This window comes from Drosophila eugracilis, unplaced genomic scaffold (genome assembly GCF_018153835.1).
Source record: "Drosophila eugracilis isolate 14026-0451.02 unplaced genomic scaffold, ASM1815383v1 contig_1381, whole genome shotgun sequence".
Classification (NCBI taxonomy): domain Eukaryota; kingdom Metazoa; phylum Arthropoda; class Insecta; order Diptera; family Drosophilidae; genus Drosophila; species Drosophila eugracilis.
Window position 1 is genome coordinate 176,571 of NW_024572185.1, and position 19,717 is coordinate 196,287.

The 19,717-nt window shown below is 40.2% G+C and overlaps 1 protein-coding gene across 4 annotated transcripts in view; it reads left to right on the top strand.

The window, feature by feature from the left end:
- LOC108111611 overlaps positions 1-15,881 on the top strand; it is a 94,623-nt gene extending 78,742 nt beyond the window's left edge. For all 4 annotated transcript variants that reach the window (XM_041819346.1, XM_041819345.1, XM_041819347.1 and 1 more), the window contains 6 exons: positions 10,646-10,795; positions 13,958-14,101; positions 14,214-14,510; positions 14,664-14,923; positions 14,978-15,233; positions 15,291-15,881. In XM_041819346.1, the coding sequence (XP_041675280.1) occupies positions 10,646-10,795; positions 13,958-14,101; positions 14,214-14,510; positions 14,664-14,923; positions 14,978-15,233; positions 15,291-15,604 (1,421 nt within the window). In that variant the 3' untranslated portion in view covers positions 15,605-15,881. The remainder of the gene's footprint in view (positions 1-10,645; positions 10,796-13,957; positions 14,102-14,213; positions 14,511-14,663; positions 14,924-14,977; positions 15,234-15,290) is intronic.
- Positions 15,882-19,717: the final 3,836 nt, after the last annotated feature.

Below are 19,717 nucleotides of genomic sequence, written 5' to 3' on the forward strand. Positions count from 1 at the left end.
GGTAGTCGATGCGTTGTTATTGTTTTTTTGTTGTAAAATATTGCGGGCTTCACGGAAGCTGCATTTCTTGCTTGTTTTTATGCAGAGAAGTTCTCTCTGGAATTGATATTTTGGGCATGTTGGAGAGGAGGCTGGATGATCGCCGCTACAGTTTGCACAAAAAATACGAGTGCAGGGAACTGGAAGATGAGGGGAGAGGTTACAAGAAACGCAAGTTGCAGTGTTCTTGCAGTGTATCATTTTGTGTCCCAATAGTTGACAAGACTTCCACCTCATAGGATTGGGAAAATATTCCCGAACCTTTACGGTGTGCCAAGAGACGTCAAGCTTGCTTGGTATTTTGTAGGAGTCAAAAGTAACTAATATTTTTCCAGAAGGTTTATGTTTGCCGTCAACAATTTTCGTGAATTTGTAGACGCTGTGCACATTTTGTGACTTAGGCTCTTCTACAATTTCTGATTCGGGAACATTTATTAAGCAAGGGGCATAAATGGTGCCCTTGAAAAAAATTGAGGGATTGGTGGAGCTTGATCTCAACCTCAGCTATGCCAGGCAAAGATTGAATCTTAATGAACTTATCGGCGACTTCACGGGAGTTAACCAGAAGAAGCAGATTGCCATCACGTAGAGTAGAGATCGTAGAGATTTCTTTGCTGATATGCTTAATAGCCCGGTGGACTGCGAAGCAAGAGTATTCTGATAGCGGTTTGGTGGACTTGGAAGCAACGACAATAAATCGATTGTTCTTTTGAGGGGTGAGGGTAAGTTCAGAGAAATCGATCCTTTGATAGGGTCTTCTTTTTTTTTGTTTTGGGGCTAACACTATGGCTGGCAAAGCGGTTATCCCCAAGATTGGGTGGCCAAGGGACCATAATAAAGATTATTGCTGTGCACTTGAGAAAAAAAATATGCAAAAGCTCACGTGCGCGATGGAAAGAGGGGAAGCGAAATAATAAGCGAAATGGGAAGAAGCGAAATTGCAAAAACCACTGACAATAAGGAAGACAACGACGTCCGCACTCAAAGAAGTACGAGTATAGTCGATGACTGTCAGAATATTACTTCCCGAAAATTACCAAGCTAACCTCCTATGCAGGGGAGATGTTACACATTGATATCTTCATATCTTCTCAACAGACACAAAATATTAGGCTGTCAAAAAAGTCTTGCGGTATTTTCGCTAGTTGGCGCTGAATCAGTATCAACGTTTTCGTTCTGGTGTAGAGGTGGTCGAAGATGCGCCACACCCCGGAAGGCCGCAAATCGCTGAATTAGTCGAAAGAGACCGGCATAGTAGCAGCCGTAGCATCGGTCAAGAGCTGGGCATGAGTCATCAAACCGTTATAAACCATTTGAAGAAGCTTGGAGTCACTAAGAAGCTCGAAGTATGGGTGCCACACGAATTGACGCAAAAAAACATCTTTACGATAACGTAAGGCGCAAACGGTCGTGGTCGAAAAGTGGTGAAGCGGCCCAGACGGTGGCCAAGCCTGGATTGACGGCCAGGAAGGTTCTTCTTTGTGTTTGGTGGGTTTGGCAGGGAATAATCCACTATGAGCTACTCCCCTAGGGCCAAACGCTTAATTCGGACCTGTACTGCCAACAACTGGACAGCTTAAAGACAGCACTCTTTGATCAACAGAGGCCTAATTGCCACACACACTTTAGTCACGCGTCAGAAGCTCCGGGAGCTCGGATGGGAGGTTCTTTTGCATCCACCGCATAGTCCGGATTTCGCACCAAGTGATTACCACCTGTTTCTGTCCATGGCAAACGCGCTTGGTAGTCTGAAGTTGGCCACAAAAGAGTCCTGTGAAAATTGGCTATCCGAGTTTTTTGCCAATAGGGAAGTGAGCTTCTATGAGAGGGGCATTATGAAGTTGGCATCTCGTTGGGAACGCGTCATCGAACAAAACGGCGCATATTTTACTTGAATCGCATTATTGTAACCAATTTTATGAACAATTGAAAAATTCAATAAAAACATCGCAGGACTTTTTTGACAAAAAAAGGGCAAGTAAGAGTTTCTCGGTAACTATAAAAGATAGAATGTTCGGATTAAGCATGTTTTATGATGCTTCAAATGCAAATTAATTTTTTCCCATCTAGCTACGCCTACCCTAACGCCCACAAAACCCGGGAAACCAAAAATTCAAATATCTCGGAAACTATAAGAGCTAGAAAGTTTTGCTTAAGAATACGTATTTAAGAGATGCCACTGCAAATTGTCAAAAGTTCAGCAACGCCCACAAACCGCGAAAAACTGTGCCATCTATAATATTATTATTAATGCCTTCGTTTGATCTAGTAAAACTTATTTCTGTTAATATCTATCGATTTCGCAATTTATGAAGAAATTAATGTTGTAAGGCCTCACATTGGCAGTGACGTCACTATCAATTACTGAACATGCTTCCTCTGACAATAGGTGGCACCTTGTGAAATTCCCCTAGTAGAATTAATATTTTAAAATTGTGTAAAACAGTAACGGGTATCTTATAGTCGCGGCGTTTCCTCTAGTTTTGTATTACTTTTATTTTTAATCGTGCTTTGTTTTCCATGATTTGGTGGTACGCTACCCCGTTTCGATCAAATATTACAGACTGCTATTCCTTTTCACCATAACATCGGCACGCGTCACCGACTACTCAAAAGGTTAATACATTCCCATTGATAGTCGAATTTTGGTATGAGAGGAATTCGCATTTCAAATACTCAGCGAATCTCTCAGAGTATAGGCGCGTGGTAGAAGAGACTGACATGACCAACATGTTGAGTTTATGTCGCTCACCTGCGCGACCTGCTTGACTCGTTGAGCGTCCATCATGGAGTAGCCGTCCTAGGGACGGCGTTGAAGGTAGTGGCGGGAACGCCATACGCTGAAGATTTTGAAAAAATTAAATTTAAAGAATTCCAACTAGTAAATATCAATAACCAAATTAATAGAGTTTCCACAACTGTCAATCAATCCCAAATTGATACGGGACACCTATTCGAGATGTTACTAACTCGAAACTAGCTCTTGCCAAAGTTAATGTCGTTAACCCTAGCATACTAGACCATGCAGACCTGGAAACTGTGTGGATGGAAGAGCCCACCGAAAATTTCCTTAAATTATGTCAGCTTGCAATAAGATTACTATTTTTCCCGCATCACGACACCACGCTCAGACTGGAAGAGAACGTTATAGCGGTGAAGAATTGCTCCATTACACCGAGGTCTACGTTTGGCCAGCTGGCGCTAAGAAGATCGTGCGCCGAAGAACTCCACGGTGGAGGCACGCGAGTTGCGAGATCCAGCAAAGTGACCTGCATCCTGTTACTTACGTCGACGATGCCATTTTCATTGTAAACGACCGCCCGGCTCGCGTGAGTGTGGACAACGGCACTTATGTCCATATAAGGACATTTACCGAGAGTGCCACGGTTAAAAGGGCTCCAGGAGTAGCCAGCCCACCTTCCCTATAAGCGATAGAAATGTATGATTATGCATGTAGTTTTTCATGATGCCCCACGTCCTCTCTAACGCCCACTAAAACCGGAAAACCAAAAATGAATCTTGGAAACTAGAACAGCTAGAAGCTTGGGCTTAACAATACGCATTTTAGAGATGCCACTTTAGCTCGACGTGAGTTTTCATCCGACCACGCCCACTTTAACGTCAACGCCCACAAGCCGCGGAAGACTGTGCCGTCCATAATATTAAAATGTATGCCTTCGTTTGACCTTGTTTAAATTTTTCTTTTCGATATCTATGATTTACCAACGATTTTTTAAAACATTATTACTGTATTTATGAAGAAATGTAGGTAAAAAAAAGCTCAAATGGACAGTGACGTCACCATCAGTTAGTAAAGATGCTTTTTTTGATAAAAATTTCCACTAGTAAAATGCAAATTTTTTAATTGTTTAAAACAGTAACGGGTATCTTTTAGTCGCGCCACTCGGCTGTAGCACTTCTCCTTGTTTGATAATGTTATCATTACAATCACTCTTTAAGTTCGTCAAAAATACATACTCCAAATATGTCAAACTTACACAAAAATATCAAAATGCTTAATAAGTGAAAATGCTCTTTTAATTATAATTTTTAAACAAAATATTAAACATACATATATATTTATAATGCTTTTGTTATATGTGAATTTATGTGCAATTTATAAACATTTTTGAAGAATGCTGGCAACAAAATCGATATATATAAAGATGAAGGTAACCATATATATAATACATGTACGTTATAGACTCGTAAATGACAACAATGATGATTGTGACGAAATTTTTTCTATGTGTTCAAGGGGGCTCCGGGCTTGTTTAGAAATCATAAACGAGGAAAAATCGTGACAATTAAAGAGAGAGCTGAGGAAGTATGTGGCAACTCTCTAGAAATGAAGCTGGAAGGCCTGTTTTAAACAGTTAAATTTGAAATTTTTTTAACGCACGTATTAACTATTTATACTCTGGAGATGCCAGCGCATCTTATGGTGGTACCAATATCCTGTCAATACCAATATATTATGGACAGTCACGTCACAATCATTTACTAAACGTGCTATTTTGACAAAAGGTGGCGCTTTGTCAATTTCAACTAGCAAAATGAATATTTAACAATTGTGTAAAGCAGTAACGGGTATCTTATAGTCGCGGCACTCGACTATAACGTGTCTTATTGCTTTAACTTGCATTCCCAATACGCCATTTTTCGCTGAAATCAAAATTTTTGTTTTTACCTTATTTATATTTATTGAATATTCCCTTGTCTCCATCTTCTTTAGTCTCATTGCTAAATATAAGGTGTCAAATTACAAATTCGCTTGGCCTGCAAAGATGGGAGGTACTAGATAGCCTTGAAAGTTGTCGGGCGAAATGGTTGGGGTTGCAAGAGAGCTTGATGAGATATTCTTCTTAAATTCAACATTACTTCGACTAGTGGAATAATTAGGGATTTATGTTTGTTTTTGTTGAGAAAATTCCACGCTGCCCTGTAATTGTTTCCGGTATTTGCAGCTATGCTCGTTGGCGCCATGTGAGTCTTTTATTATTTAGTGTTAGTGGTCATTACACTGTTGCTTTTTGAGGCATCTGTAGAGGCTGAGAATAACTTTGTTGTCTGCTAAGGTTAATGTTGTTAGTTGACTGTATGTTGGGATGTAACCTTTGAAGAGAATAAATATTGTTGGTCCGAAAATGGTCGTCGTAACGAATAGACTCTAGGAACTTTTTCATATTCTTTGGGAGTACTTTTTTTTCTAGTACATTAGACCATGTAGCCGAACACCATTAAATACCTGAGAAACGTCCAGGAATTTCTAGAAGAATTTTCATATGCATGATACAAGACGAGGGAGCTATGTGGTTCTTGGTATCCAACCTGAGTAATGGAGTTACGGAAAAGGGCGATACTGCAAATTAGATTCTTCGGACTTAGTTGGTTTTTGATAGTATGTGCAACTTATTTTTTACTGAACTCAATGTGTTAGTTTTAGTATGGAGATTCAGCAGTTAGCCCCAATAGAGCACACAAGTTTATGGTTAGATTTGGACGGAACTCATTTTGTAGATATTCAGCCAATAACTATAGGTCTATCATTGTCGATGCGGGTCCAGCTCCCCATGTGATTTCTATTAGGCATAACCATTTCTGTTGGTGGGTAGGCCCACCACAAAGAGTCACATTGATCTTTTTTTTTGATTTTCCAAAATGAGTGATGTTAATAGTTGGTCTGTATAATGTCATGGACGTGATATTTTCCTAATGTATTGATTTGAGGGTTGGTCAGTGTGTGAGCTTATATATTTTGTATACCTGATTTGTCTGTGTCGTATTCTGGGTAACGAACTTGATAAATAAGGACAGGCGAGTGGTTTTTTGTTGGGGTGTGCCGGCCAATACGGTTCCATTTTTGTCGTGCAGATCACTAAGAACGGCGAACAGATTATTTGGCAGTGTTTTGTTTTACCCAGTTTTTTTCCGAAGTCTAAATAATCTTGATAGTGTTAGCCTTGTTTGATTATTGTGGGATTGGTTTCCTTTTTATGTGGATAAATAGAGACAAGTCTCTATCAGTCGTCCAGTATTTTTGATTATATTGGCTTGGTTTATTTTTGTCTTGCAAACGAAGTGCTCGGAGCTACCGTTTTGATTAAGGTAAGTGGGCTGTTTGTTGTTGCCTTGTTTAACCTTGCTGCGCCAGTTTTTTTAGACCTCGATTGGAGTGTTACATTTTGGTTGCGCCTATTGATTAAACATGATATGATCAGCGGATTGCCGCACTCAGTTGTAATTGGGGATAGTATGCCCACCAAATTAAACGAGTGGAATACTTCCCCTTCTCCAGTGGTCACTCCATTCTATGCACAAGAATCTATTGCACAGACACCCGAAATACTTCAAGCAAAAAAAGTGAGTGTTCGAAACACCCATTTTTCGGGTGTCTTCAACTTTTTTGCATGAGTAGGTCATTGAGGATTGACCGAATTTACGGAAAATTTTACATGAATATAGCCCCTTAAGAAAGTCCAAATAATTTGTTTTCCGCTTGGATTAATTTTAATCTTAGACTACTATGTTTCTAAAACCTGTAACTTCAACAGGCTTCTACATGAATATACCCCCATCAGAAAGTCCCAATATTTTATGATTTTCCGTGTCGTCATCAAGCCACCAACTTTATGACAGTATTATGAAAGTAACATTGATTACAGTCTTCATCCAGGAAACACCAGGGCATACTGTTCACTTCGAACATTCTGAGTGGATTGTAAGTCCACAATGAGCCCAACTGCCCTGCCAACCAAGAAGATCTCAAAAAGAAAAAATGCTTTAACTGCCAAGGTAACACGGCAAACTACAGGGGCTGTCTGCCCCCATAAGGAGAGGAAGGACCGAATGCGTAGAGAGAAAATACCCAAAATTCGTACAATTACTCACGTACGACGCCGGAAGTATTTTTCGACACGTAAATACCCAGAAGGGATGCTCATATGCCGCTGCCCTTCGATCAGGGGCGGAAAACCCACTCCAGCCTAATTTAGGAAACTCCCAGCAGATCCAAGTTCAGTCGCAAGGCACTCTGAAATCTATGATAGACACAATGCTATAAAGTATGATGGAATTCATGTCATTCATGAAAACGACCATGCAAACAATGGTTCATAACCAGAACTTGGTGCTACAGCTGCTTGTAGCTAAGCAGTCCAAATAACAAGTGGCAAATCTACGAATAACAATGTGGAATGCCAATGGCGTTTCACGGCACAACCTCGAAGTAAAACAGTTTCTGAATGACAATCATATCGTCAGCTCACGGCGGAACCGGCACCCTAATCAGGGAACGCATCAAGCACCATTTTCACCGAAGTTTTGCAACAAATTACTTGCAAGCCACGTCTATCTAAGTGCAGTCAGGCAATGGAAACCTCACCATAGCCGCTGTCTACTGCCCACCTCGCTTTACAGTTTCTGAATCTGGGCTTCTACAACTTGCTTGGAGATCGCTTTATAGCCGCAGGGGACTATAATGCCAAACACACGCACTGGGGATCGCGTATTGTGTGGGAAGGCAATTATACAATGCAATGTTAAAACCGAACAACAAATTAGACTTCGTTACCCCTGGCAGCCTCACATACTGTCCAACATATCCCAGGAAAGTTCCAGACCTAATAGACTTTGCGGTGACAAAAAACATTCCTTGCAATATAATAAGCGCCAAAGCGCTTTTGTACCTGTCGTCAGACCATTCGCTCTGCTTCATAGCACAAAAACTACAGATCACCCCCACAGGTTAACATCGCACAGAACCAACTGGTTTAAATACAAAAAGTATGTAAGCTCACACATCAAATTTAACCTTCAATTTAACCTAGCAGCGCACATCGACTCTACCGATGCTCTTGAAGAAGTGGAGGCAGCCACTATCTCAACATCACAAGGCAGGTTGATGCAAACCAACCACATCAAAACTAATCTGCACATTGAATGGCTAGACCTAAAAAAGAGGAGTCATCGACGTGCCTGGCAAACCAACAGATCGTCGTCAGCAAAACAACGTCATTATAAAGCAACTCGCACACTAAATCGAGCTCTAAAGCAAGAAACAGAAAAGGCACATCACAAAACATCCTCTGTGGAGGGCTCACCCAAATCTGAGCTCCCCAATCGAAGTAGTCACTCCGATAAGAAATTCATCTGGCAGCTGGGTCCGCAGCGACGTGGATAGAGTCAAAACTTTTGCTTTACATCTCAGAAACGTCTTCCAGCCGAACCATGACACTGGTTCATTTGTACTACCAGAAATCGAATCTGAATCTATTTCCCTACCACCATTGTTATAGCCGAAGTAGATCGCGAAAGTCATTGGGGAACTGAAACAGAAAAAGACCCCTGGTGGTGACCAAATAACCCCAAAAATTTTAATCGAACTTTCAAACTCTGCCATTGTGGTTATTTCTAAGCTCTTCAATGGGTATATGGAAAAAATTGATTGTCATTATGATACCAAAGCCCGGAAATGACCATACAATTTCGTCATCCTACAGACCAATCAGTTTATTATCGTGCCTTCTAAGTCGCATAATAACACATCTAGAAGCACACAATGTTATCCCTGCTCATCAATTTGGCTTTCGTCAAAACCATGGAACAATTGAAAAAGTTAACAGAATAACATCAGAAATTCGCACAGCCTTTGAGCATCGGGAATACTGCAGCGCATTATTCCTCAATGTGTGTCAAGCCTTTGATCGAGTATGACTAAATGGTCTCATGCGCAATATTAAAACACACTTGTCTGGTTACACTCACAAGCTTCTTGAGTCGTATCTATACAACAGAACCTTCGCAGAACATGGTTCAACAAAACAACATCCGGCGACTTCATTATCAAAGCTGGAGTCCCGCAAGGAAGCGCGATAGGGCCTACACTGTTCCTCCTATACACATCGGATATTCCCACGAATAGGCAACTAACAACATCGACGTTCGCTGACGACACCGCAATTTTAAGTCGCTCGGGGTTCCCAGGCCGAGCCACAACACAGCTAGCAAATTACCTCCTCGTAGTAGAGAGGTGGCTATCTGATTGGCGGATTAAAATAAATGAACAAAAATGTGAACACATAACGTTTACTCTCAACCGGCAAACATGCCCTCCAGTATCATTGAATAATACGCAGATTCCCCACGCTAACGATATTACGTATCTCGGCGTCCACCTTGACAGATGACTAACCTGGAGAAGACACATCCAATGCAAAAAGAACATCTAAAACTAAAAGCCAACAGCCTCCACTGGATTCCTAATGCCCGTACGCCCCTGCGTCTGGACTACAAGGTTTTGCTCTACAACTACACCCTCAAGCCTATCTGGACATATGGCTCCCAGCTATGGGAGAACGCCAGCAGAACGAGCATACACATTATAAATCAAGTTCAATTGAAAACTCTCCGAATTATCCTTAGGGGACCATGGTATATTCGCAATAGTCTCCAAAGGGAGAAGATTTAATAAATATATAGCAAAGCAAAAAAAAATCATCAGACATACATAAGGAGTATAAGGAGTATAGGTATATAACGGAATAAAATAAATTTAAAAAAAATTAATAATAAAAATCCTATAGTTTGGGCAATTTTATTTAGACCTACTAATGAATTAAAAATTAATTTGAATTAAATTTTTTAATTTAATATTTCTTAAATCTGAATATTCAGTATTAATGATGATAAATTCTGTATATTTAACGTTTACATACCAGCATATAAGATGGGGCACATATACAAATCGATAAAAATAGATTAAAATAAGAAGAGTCGAATGCCGCGACTATAAGATAGTCATGTTTGGTAATTAATGGTGTCGTTACTGTCCATATAACCCTAACCCTAAATTTTTTCATAATTACCGAAATAATATTCCGATTTGAAAAATGTTTGGTAAATCGATATTGATAAAATGTTGTGCAAGGTCAAACGAGACATACGTATTAATATTGTAGACGGCCCAAACGTCCGCGGTTTGTGGGCGTGGGCGTTAAAGTGGGCGTAGCCGGATGAAAACTCGCGTCGAGATACTGTGGCATCTCTTAAATACGTATTCTTAATCGCAACTTTCTAGCTCTTACAGTTTCCGAGATTTTCGCACTCTTGATTTTCGTTTTTTGGCGTTAGAGTGCACGTGGCCAGATAGTGTAAAAAATAATACGCAATTGGGGCGTTAGTAGAAACTACATGCTTCGGTTATTTGGTAATCTGAGTTTTGTGGGCGTGGCTAGACGGAAAAAATCAATTCGGGGACATTGGGGGCATCATAAAAACTACATGCGTAATCCCCCATTTCTATTGCGTATAGTTACCGAGATATCAGCCTTTCTACAAAAAGCGAAAACCGTCTTTCGAGTTTGGTTAGGGGGGCCTCTCTGCAATAAAAATCTTGCTTTACTCTTGAAAAAATGTAATTTATAAAATATAAAAAACAGGAAGAATATGCTTAAAATCAAATTCCTAAATTCATAAAGATTAGGATTAACAGTTTTCTTCTTATTATTATTTTTAACCGAAATATAAAACTAAAATTAGAGGTTACGCATTCCCCTATTAATACTTTAAAATATATATTAAATTAAATATTTTTAAATTTTTTCAGATGAGTTCCGAAGTAAAGTAGCTTGCCACAATGACGTAGCTCAGCTAGAGTGCAATCCTTACTCCCGGATAGCCATATATAGTGCTAGCTTTGGAAGAACCGAGTATGAGAGCATTCAGTGTCCCCAGCCGCAAGGTGTTCCAGAAGAAAGTAAGTTCGTGGTGTGAAATTCGCTTGGTATAGACTGCAGAAAAACTAAATAACGATAATAAAGATAAAGATAAAATATAATTTTTATTTATAAATAATTTTTATAAATTTTGTCTTATATTTGTTACTCGTTGATTAAAATTTTTCTGAAAAAAATCTAAAAGGTGGGAAGAAGCCGTCACGACTATAAAAAGAATATGTATATGTGTATATCAACAGCTCGGCCTGGATCTTATTTGACTCAAAAACCTCGTTTAATCTTCGGGCTTCTCTATAGGCTCCAAGGAAGTTTGTCCCATTATCACTTCTTATCTTAACCTCCGAACTTCGCAGGCTTAAAAAGGATTTTGTGACGAAGCAAGAATCATGGATAAAATAAATCATGCGGCATCTCAAAATGGATGGCCCTTGAAGCTGAATAAGTAAAAAATGCCACCCACATTTTTTATGTGTACTTGAATAGTTAACCGTTGGCTTTCAGTTGGTCCCCCGGCAAGGAAACCATTTTTGGCTGCATTGGTTGTTCCCTTCTCAACTTGCAAATATTGTAGTCATCCACCACCTTTCGTAGCAACCTCTGTAAGACCCTTATTCAGCACTTCTTTCGTATCTCGGCGATGGTCGCATCCTGTGACGTACTTCCATCTCCGACAGCGTGTGTCTGTGGAACACTATAAAAGCTCGCCTGGCACTGAGTGGCACACATGCAGCGGCGTCGATCCTTCCCTTTACACGCATGTCTCTTACATCGTCAAAGTACGGGGACAGCCCTCGCGGTTGGCTGCCTTCATTCAGGATCTTTCTCGTCTTATTTTAGCCTTCCGCAAAAAACGCTTCACTCTGCGCCTGCTGTATCAGTACGCGCTCTTTTTTGGCACATTCGTTTGCCTTGAGTCCCTTCTCCTTACAGTTGTTATACTGTTCGTGCCGTCGTCGGAGAAATGTAAGGATCTAGGCCGTGGTTTTTACCAGCCGCTTATATACTATCTCCGAGGCAAACTATATATGCCCAATATTTTTTGCTCGGATTCGGTCCACTCGTTGGATCCTTCCAAATTTAAGGCTTTAACCACTCTCGCCGAGGGAGAATCTGGCACAAATCAAAACCGACACACCGACAACGACAATAGCTTCATCCTCATCTGCGAATCTGTCTACGTAGTCGTCCAGGTAGTGCTACTCATCTATGCCGTGGACTGCCTGGGGATCAGTCTGCACGTACATTGATGTGTTTACAGTCTTCACGCAGGATTCGGACGTGCTCGCTTATAAGCGTTACGGACGATCCTTTGTGTAGAAGTTTGTTTTTCATGGTCAGAATCTGGGCCGTCCGAGTATATACAACTAAGGTTCCGGTGCGGCATATCCTGACCGCTCTGGCTCTCTTGCGAATCATATCCGTAATTGAACTCCTTGCAGATTTTGATAACGTGTTGTCCTTCACACATGAGGCAACCTCTAGGGTGCCTTCTGTTCTTCCCGACGTTCGCTTTGCATCAGTAGATTGAGATTCGCGTTAGCATTTAACACCCTTCGCTTTGGGTCTTTACTGTCCAACTGCATAGTCTGTCGTTGACAGATTTTTACACAAGAGCTTCCCCGTCTTTCTAGCGGTCGTCGCTGCTACTTTATTTGTCCTTACCTGAAGGAGCTCCTTCCCCAGACTTGCGTTCCTTTCCATGAGCGTCTTAGGCTGCGTAACCGTGGGGTCCACAGCCTGTCCTAGCCTGAGCAGTATTCATGTTGCGTCATACCCCACTTTCCTTTACGGTCCACAATCTGCATTCTCCAACCTGGCCGGAGTGCCAGATGCTGCAGAAGTGGTTTATTTAGGTTTATTAAGTGTGGGGCTCCGTTTGGGCGAATGTGTCGCCGGCATGTCGCACTTTTGGCCACGTATGTGCTCTTTCAAAATGCCGATAGCATTCCAAACTCAAAGCATGTGAATAAAAAAAATGACGGCGATACGATTTCCGGGATTTGTCGTTAACACTCTGCGTTTCTTCGAAATAAGAAGTACCACCTTGTTGCGTAAACAACACTGAGATTATCGATATCTACCAGACTACCTTATTCGCCCCGTGACAACGTGTTTAAATGCTTATTGAGTCTAATAAATGATCACTCAATTTGCCTAAGATCCACAATGTTATTTCTTTTTTAATGAACGAAGAAAATAGTTATATTATATATTATAAATACTTATTATTGACCTATTATTGGCCTTACAGCCTAAATTTCTTCGTATATACCGAAATATTGTTCCGATTCCGATCTTCGGTAAATCTATAGATATTGAAAAAAATATGTTAAACAAGGTCAAACGAAGACATACATTATAATAATATGAATGCCACTGTTTTTCGCGGTTTGTGGGCGTTATAATAAACTTGCGCTGCATATGGACCTCCAGAATCTTCCTGCTTAATCCCAAATCTGTATCTCTTGTAGTTCATACAGACTGACGGACGGACGGAAATGGCTTTATCGACTTCGCTATAGATACTGACATGCTGGCTCTCAGGCAGCGATTTTCCAGCACATAATGTGTTGCCAGCTGATCAAGTCCGGCCAAAAACCAATTTTTTACACCACAGAAATTGTCATTTGTTGAACTTTTTTTTAACACAAAGCGGAGGCTTCAAACAAATCACCTAATGTTATATTTCTATTTTCATCTGCTTCTCAACCCAGGGCACTGATCTAGAAATCTTTAAGTACTTATCGATAGATAAGACTGGAAGACTGGAATTTTTACCACCCCATTCACAAAACATCGCCAGAAATATCGTGCACTGTGTCCAGTCCAGTCGGAACACCCGGATAATTTGAAAATGCTCACACCGGCATTTCTGAAACGCTTAAAATTCAATTCGTTTCCAGAGTCAGACCAAGTAACTCATCTCAAATCTTCTCTGCTCAGTCAGTCACAACAAAAATTCAAGATGCAGCAAATGAAAAAAATAGAGCACAGCTTTTCAATAGATCTTTTGTGTATGCAGGACAGCTTCAACCTTGAGCAATAAAATAAGTTCCTAAGAAATTAATTTCAATCTTGCAGGTCGATAGTAGTCAGCAAATTCATCGAAAAGACAATAGAGAAATGTACTTATTAAGTTATTCCCATTGATACCACTGAATTTCTTATTTATTTTCCACTAGCATGTCTCGTCTCCTATGCCACGGAGACCGTGATGAAAATTTGTCACGGAAGGCGTCGATGCTACCTGGCGGCAGACGCGAATACGTTTGGAAGCCCTTGCCAACCCAATTCTCGAATGTATTTGAAGGTTGTTTATACATGCGGTAAGTTGAAAATAAAAGTCGAGTGTCAGATCTGAATAGCGGAGTTTCTAACTAACAGTTGACTTTTAAGAGTTAATTTATCGGCGACTTGTGCGTTTGTTTCCCTTTTTAGTGCCAATGCAAGTTCTCAAGGAGAGCAAAGAATCAGAAGTTGAGCCGGACGAAGCAGAGGAGTTTAAAGTTAATATGAATGAGCTCTACGACGACGAACCTATCTACAAGGAGTCTGAGGCGATTCCCAAGCTTTATAGCAATACAACAATAACAGGCCGCCGCAACAGCACCAGTACGCTATGGTCGGTAACCAGCATCAGTCCGGTGACCAATCAGACTAACTCCTTTGGCGGAAATGGAGATGGAAGAGGCATGAAACCTGTTATGACACACAGCGCCGACTTGAGTATAGAGGGTATGTCATTTAAGACCAACACGTTTTTCGTTTTTTCCAAAAAGATTTATTTGCTAACATTGTTGCTATATATGCATTATATGTTGCTTTTAGACCAAATATCGATCATTTTATTTAATTTTAAAATTACGTTTTACATTTTTTTTATAACAGAGCACCAAGAACGTTTGTATATATATTTACTAGTCTTGTGCTCGCTTGGAGTGTTCTTCTCCATACTTATTATTGCAACACGGCTAGTTCTTCAAAAGCGTCGTGGTTTAACCACTGACACGCACACAACCTCGGAGATCAAAGGCTGTGCAATAGATGGAACAACCATCCAAAACGGACTTGACGATACGGTTTCTCAAATAGATGTTGACATTGACCTAAAAACTCCAATGCCGTTACCCAGCGTATCCAAAAATAAAGTAAGTACAGTATAATAAGCTTTTTCGTCGCCCAGCTTTCTAATTCCCGTTCAGAATTGTTTGACATACGTGCCAGCCAGCAGCGTGTACGCCAGTCTCTCCTTAAATCATCTATCTTCGGTAAGTGGACAGGACTTATTGGCAAATCAACTTTTGGTGGAAACTCGTCAATCACCTGACCTCATAGGCAGAGCAGCGGGATCTTTTGGGGCCACAGGTGTTGCCAATTCAGGTGGCCAGGGTATACTGGCAGGCATTTTGCCGTCGGCAGTCGTGATTGGAACTAGTGCTTCCAGTAGTAGTGCCGTAGGTAAGTAAAATCGGCGGAACATTTTGAAGTTTTTTAACATCGTTTTTGTTCCTCAAGGCACAATGATTCCCAATACAACGATTGCTCAGTATACGACGGCCCCAACAATCAGGGGAGAGTATCTTATTAACGCCGAAGGCATGGGTGCATTTCAGCGTCCTAATAACACACAGACACCGCCGACATTGTTGGCAATGAGCTCGTTAGCGGAGCCCACAATGCTCGGATCACTGGCCATGAATGTACCCTCTCAAAACCATGTACCTGCTTCTGCCGAGGGCACATCGGCGCTGCACCCTTCATATGATGGCACCGCCCCACGAACTCTCTCAACTGGCGTAGCCATTGGTTCCCAGTTCTACTACGGATGACACAGCAATTTAGATTGCGACCCGCATATGTACAGAACATCTTTAGGTGCTGAAGTTCGGGTGATACCATTAATTTCCAGCACACGGCATTCGGGAAAAGGAACAGATCAAGCTAGCGAAGTACACGGCTTCTTCGCATCCTAATCGCAATCCTCCAGGTTTTTGGACAATTAAGGCTGGCCTTCCCCATTCTAGCTTCACACAGAAAGGAAGGATTTTATCCCACGTAGTGCCTATGAATTCTTGAAAGAACATAAACAATTTTTATGGTTAATAATTGATGTACATGTATTATTTATACAGGCTACTTCTGAAAGTGGTTATTCTACCCCTTACTGGTTACGTAAAAGTGGACATGTATGTACATAAATATGTAAAAACAGTAACTAGATTTTTATACCCGTTACTCGTAGAGTAAAAGGGTATATTTGATTCGTTGAAAAGTATGTAACAGGCAGAAGAAAGCGTTTCCGACCCTATAAAATATATACATTCTTAATCAGTATCAATAGCGAAGTCGATTAAGCGTCCGTCCGTCTGTCCGTATGAACGCTGACATTCCAGGAACAATAACAGATACAGAGATGAGTTTGCTACGCAGTGCAAGTTTATTTTACCTCCCTGCCACATTCACCCAAAAGCCCATAAATCACGAAAAACTGAAACCGCTGAAATCTCAGGAACTTTTAGAAAAGTTCGTATTAACTATGTATACTCTGGAGATGCCAACGCATCTTATGGGGGTACCAATATCGGGTCAATACCAATATATTATGGACAGTCACGTCACAATCATTTACTAAACGTGCTATTTTGACAAAAGGTGGCGCTTTGTCAATTTCAACTAGCAAAATGAATATATAACAATTGTGTAAAACAGTAACGGGTATCTTATAGTCGCGGCACTCGACTATAACGTGTCTTATTGCTTTAACTTGCATTCCCAATACGCCATTTTTCGCTCAAATCAAAATTTTGTTTTTACCTTATTTATATTTATTGAATATTCCCTTGTTTCACTCTTCTTTAGTCCCATTGCTAAATATAAGGTGTCAAATTACAAATTCGCTTGGCCTGCAAAGATGGGAGGTACTAGATAGCCTTGAAAGTTGTCGGGCGAAATGGTTGGGGTTGCAAGAGAGCTTTATGAGATATTCTTCTTTAATCTTTAACATTACTTCGAATAGTGGAATAATTAGGGCTTTATGTTTGTTTTTACTGAGAAAATTCCTCGCTGCTCTGTAATTGTTTCCGGTATTTGCAGCTATGCTCGTTGGCTATTGGGTTTTAAATTTAGCTATGTTATTTTGGCCTCGATATCCCTGCGCCATGTGAGTCTTTTATTATTTAGTGTTAGTGGTCATTACACTGTTGCTTTTTTGAGGCATCTGTAGAGGCTGAGAATAACTATGTTGTCTGCTAAGGTTAATGATGTTAGTTAACAGTATGTTGGGATGTCACCTTTGATGAGAATAAATATTGTTGGTCCGAAAATGGTCGTCGTAACGAATAGACTCTAGGAACTTTTTCATATTCTTTGGGAGTACTTTTTTTTCTAGTACATTAGACCATGTAGCCGAACACCATTAAATACCTGAGAAACGTCCAGGAATTTCTAGAAGAATTTTCATATGCATGATACAAGACGAGGGAGCTATGTGGTTCTTGGTATCCAACCTGAGTAATGGAGTTAAGGAAAAGGGCGATACTGCAAATTAGATTCTTCGGACTTAGTTGGTTTTTGATAGTATGTGCAACTTATTTTTTACTGAACTCAATGTGTTAGTTTTAGTATGGAGATTCAGCAGTTAGCCCCAATAGAGCACACAAGTTTATGGTTAGATTTGGACGGAACTCATTTTGTAGATATTCAGCCAATAACTATAGGTCTATCATTGTCGATGCGGGTCCAGCTCCCCATGTGATTTCTATTAGGCATAACCATTTCTGTTGGTGGGTAGGCCCACCACAAAGAGTCACATTGATCTTTTTTTTTGATTTTCGGTTTTTTGATTTGAAGGTTGGTCAGTGTGTGAGCTTATATATTTTGTATACCTAACTTGTCTGTGTCGTGTACTGGGTAACGAACTAGATTAATAAGGACAGGCAAGTGGTCCGACAAAAGAAGATCAAATCTGTCTTTTTGTTGGGGTGTGCCGGCCAATATGGTGGTCTACCTGGAGAAAGATGGTCGTCAGTGAGCTGCGGATATATTGATTTGGTTTTAACTGTTCAATTTGATACTTAGATATATAATTGATTATTGCATTTTTTAGATTAATTTCATGACCAATATAGTGCAGATTCATTGCCGTAAGTTGATGGGTAGGGGCTTTACTGGTTTGTCCGTTGAGGGTCCCTTTTTTGTCGTGCAGATCACTACCCAGATCACTTTACCCAGTTTTTCCGAAGTCTAAATAATCTTGATAGTGTTAGCCTTGTTTGATTATTGTGGGATTAGTTCCTTTTTATGTGGATGAATCGAGACAAGTCTTTATCAGTCGTCCAGTATTTTTGATTATGTTGGCTTGGAAAACTACCGTTCTGATTCAGGTAAGTGGGCTGTTTGTTGTTGATATCAGCACATTAATTCTGAATCATGTGAAAGGGACGCTTGCTGCGCCAGGGGCAGGGCATTTTGGCGTTTGAGCAAAGCTTTTTCAGAGCTCGATTTGAGTGTTACATTTTGGTTGCGCCAATTGTTTTAATATGACATGATCAGCGGATTGCCAGACTCAGTTGTACTTGGGGATAGTATGCCCACCAGATAAAAACGATTGGTATACTCCCCCTTCTCCAGTTCAATTCTCCAATCAATAGAATAAAGTCTACTAGCGAATTAATTGAGACATCCCTTAATAAATATGTTTAGAAACATAAACACACAATAGGAGGAGATGAATTAATAAATAAGTTTAAAAACATGAACACAACAATACAAAGAGATGAAATAAATAAAATCTAGACGACCGTTGTTATATCTTTAAAATGTTTGTTCGACAAGCTGCACTAATTACTCCAAGATACTCTTATTATAAAAACAAGGAATGCATTGACGAATGCAAAAGTATTGCTAAAGGTGAAATACAATGTTTCTTAAGAGTTTTTATTACATCCCATTCACTTGTTTTGTTTATGTTTTAAACTGATCAATTAAGAACATTCTATTTAATACGCACATTATTGAAAGAATTTTAAGATGAGCAAAAAAGTTTTTGATTACAACTTCAATTAATTGGCCTATTGATGGGCGTTTTTATAAAGCTGAATATTAATTTAATATGTAGGTCTATCGTATTTTTGAAAATCAGACCATAATAAAAAACTGTAAGTTATGAATAAATTATGGTTTTTTAACTAACATACAGTAAGTAAACGGTGACGTACATATGTAGATGGCGATTGCAGAATTTTTATACCCGTTACTCGTAGAGTAAAAGGGTATACTAGATTCGTTGAAAAGTATGTAACAGATAGAAGGAAGCGTTTGCGACCCTATAAAGTTTATATATTCTTGATCAGGATCTATAGCGAAGTCGATTGAGACATGTCCTTCTGTCCGGCCGTCCGTCAGATACAAAGTTGAGACTAAGCATGAAGATTCTTGAGGTCCCAGGACAGCGCAAGTTTATTACAGCATCCTGCCCACTCTAACGCCCACAAATCGCAAAAAACTAAAATTGCTGAAATCTCAGGAACTATTGCAGTTAGAAAGTTGAAATTCAGAAAGTATAATCTTAAGATGGCAGCGCATCTCATAGTGGTACTACCCACCCATACGCCCAAAAGGCTCAAAAGAAGGTTTTCGGATTTTCTAAAAAAGCTGATATCTCGGTAACTATAAGAGGTAGAAAGTTCGAATTAAGCATGTAGGTTTCTATGATGCTCCCAATGCGAATTGATTTTCCGATCAAGCCACGCCCACTCTAACGCCCACAAAACCCGAAAAACGAAAATTGCAAAAATTTCGAAAACTTTAAGAGCTACACAATTTTGCTTAGGAACACGTATTTAAGAGATGCCTCTGCAACTTGCCACGAAGTTGCATCCAGCCACGCGCACTCTAACGCCCACAAACCGCGGAAAACTGTGGCGTCTATAATATTATTATGA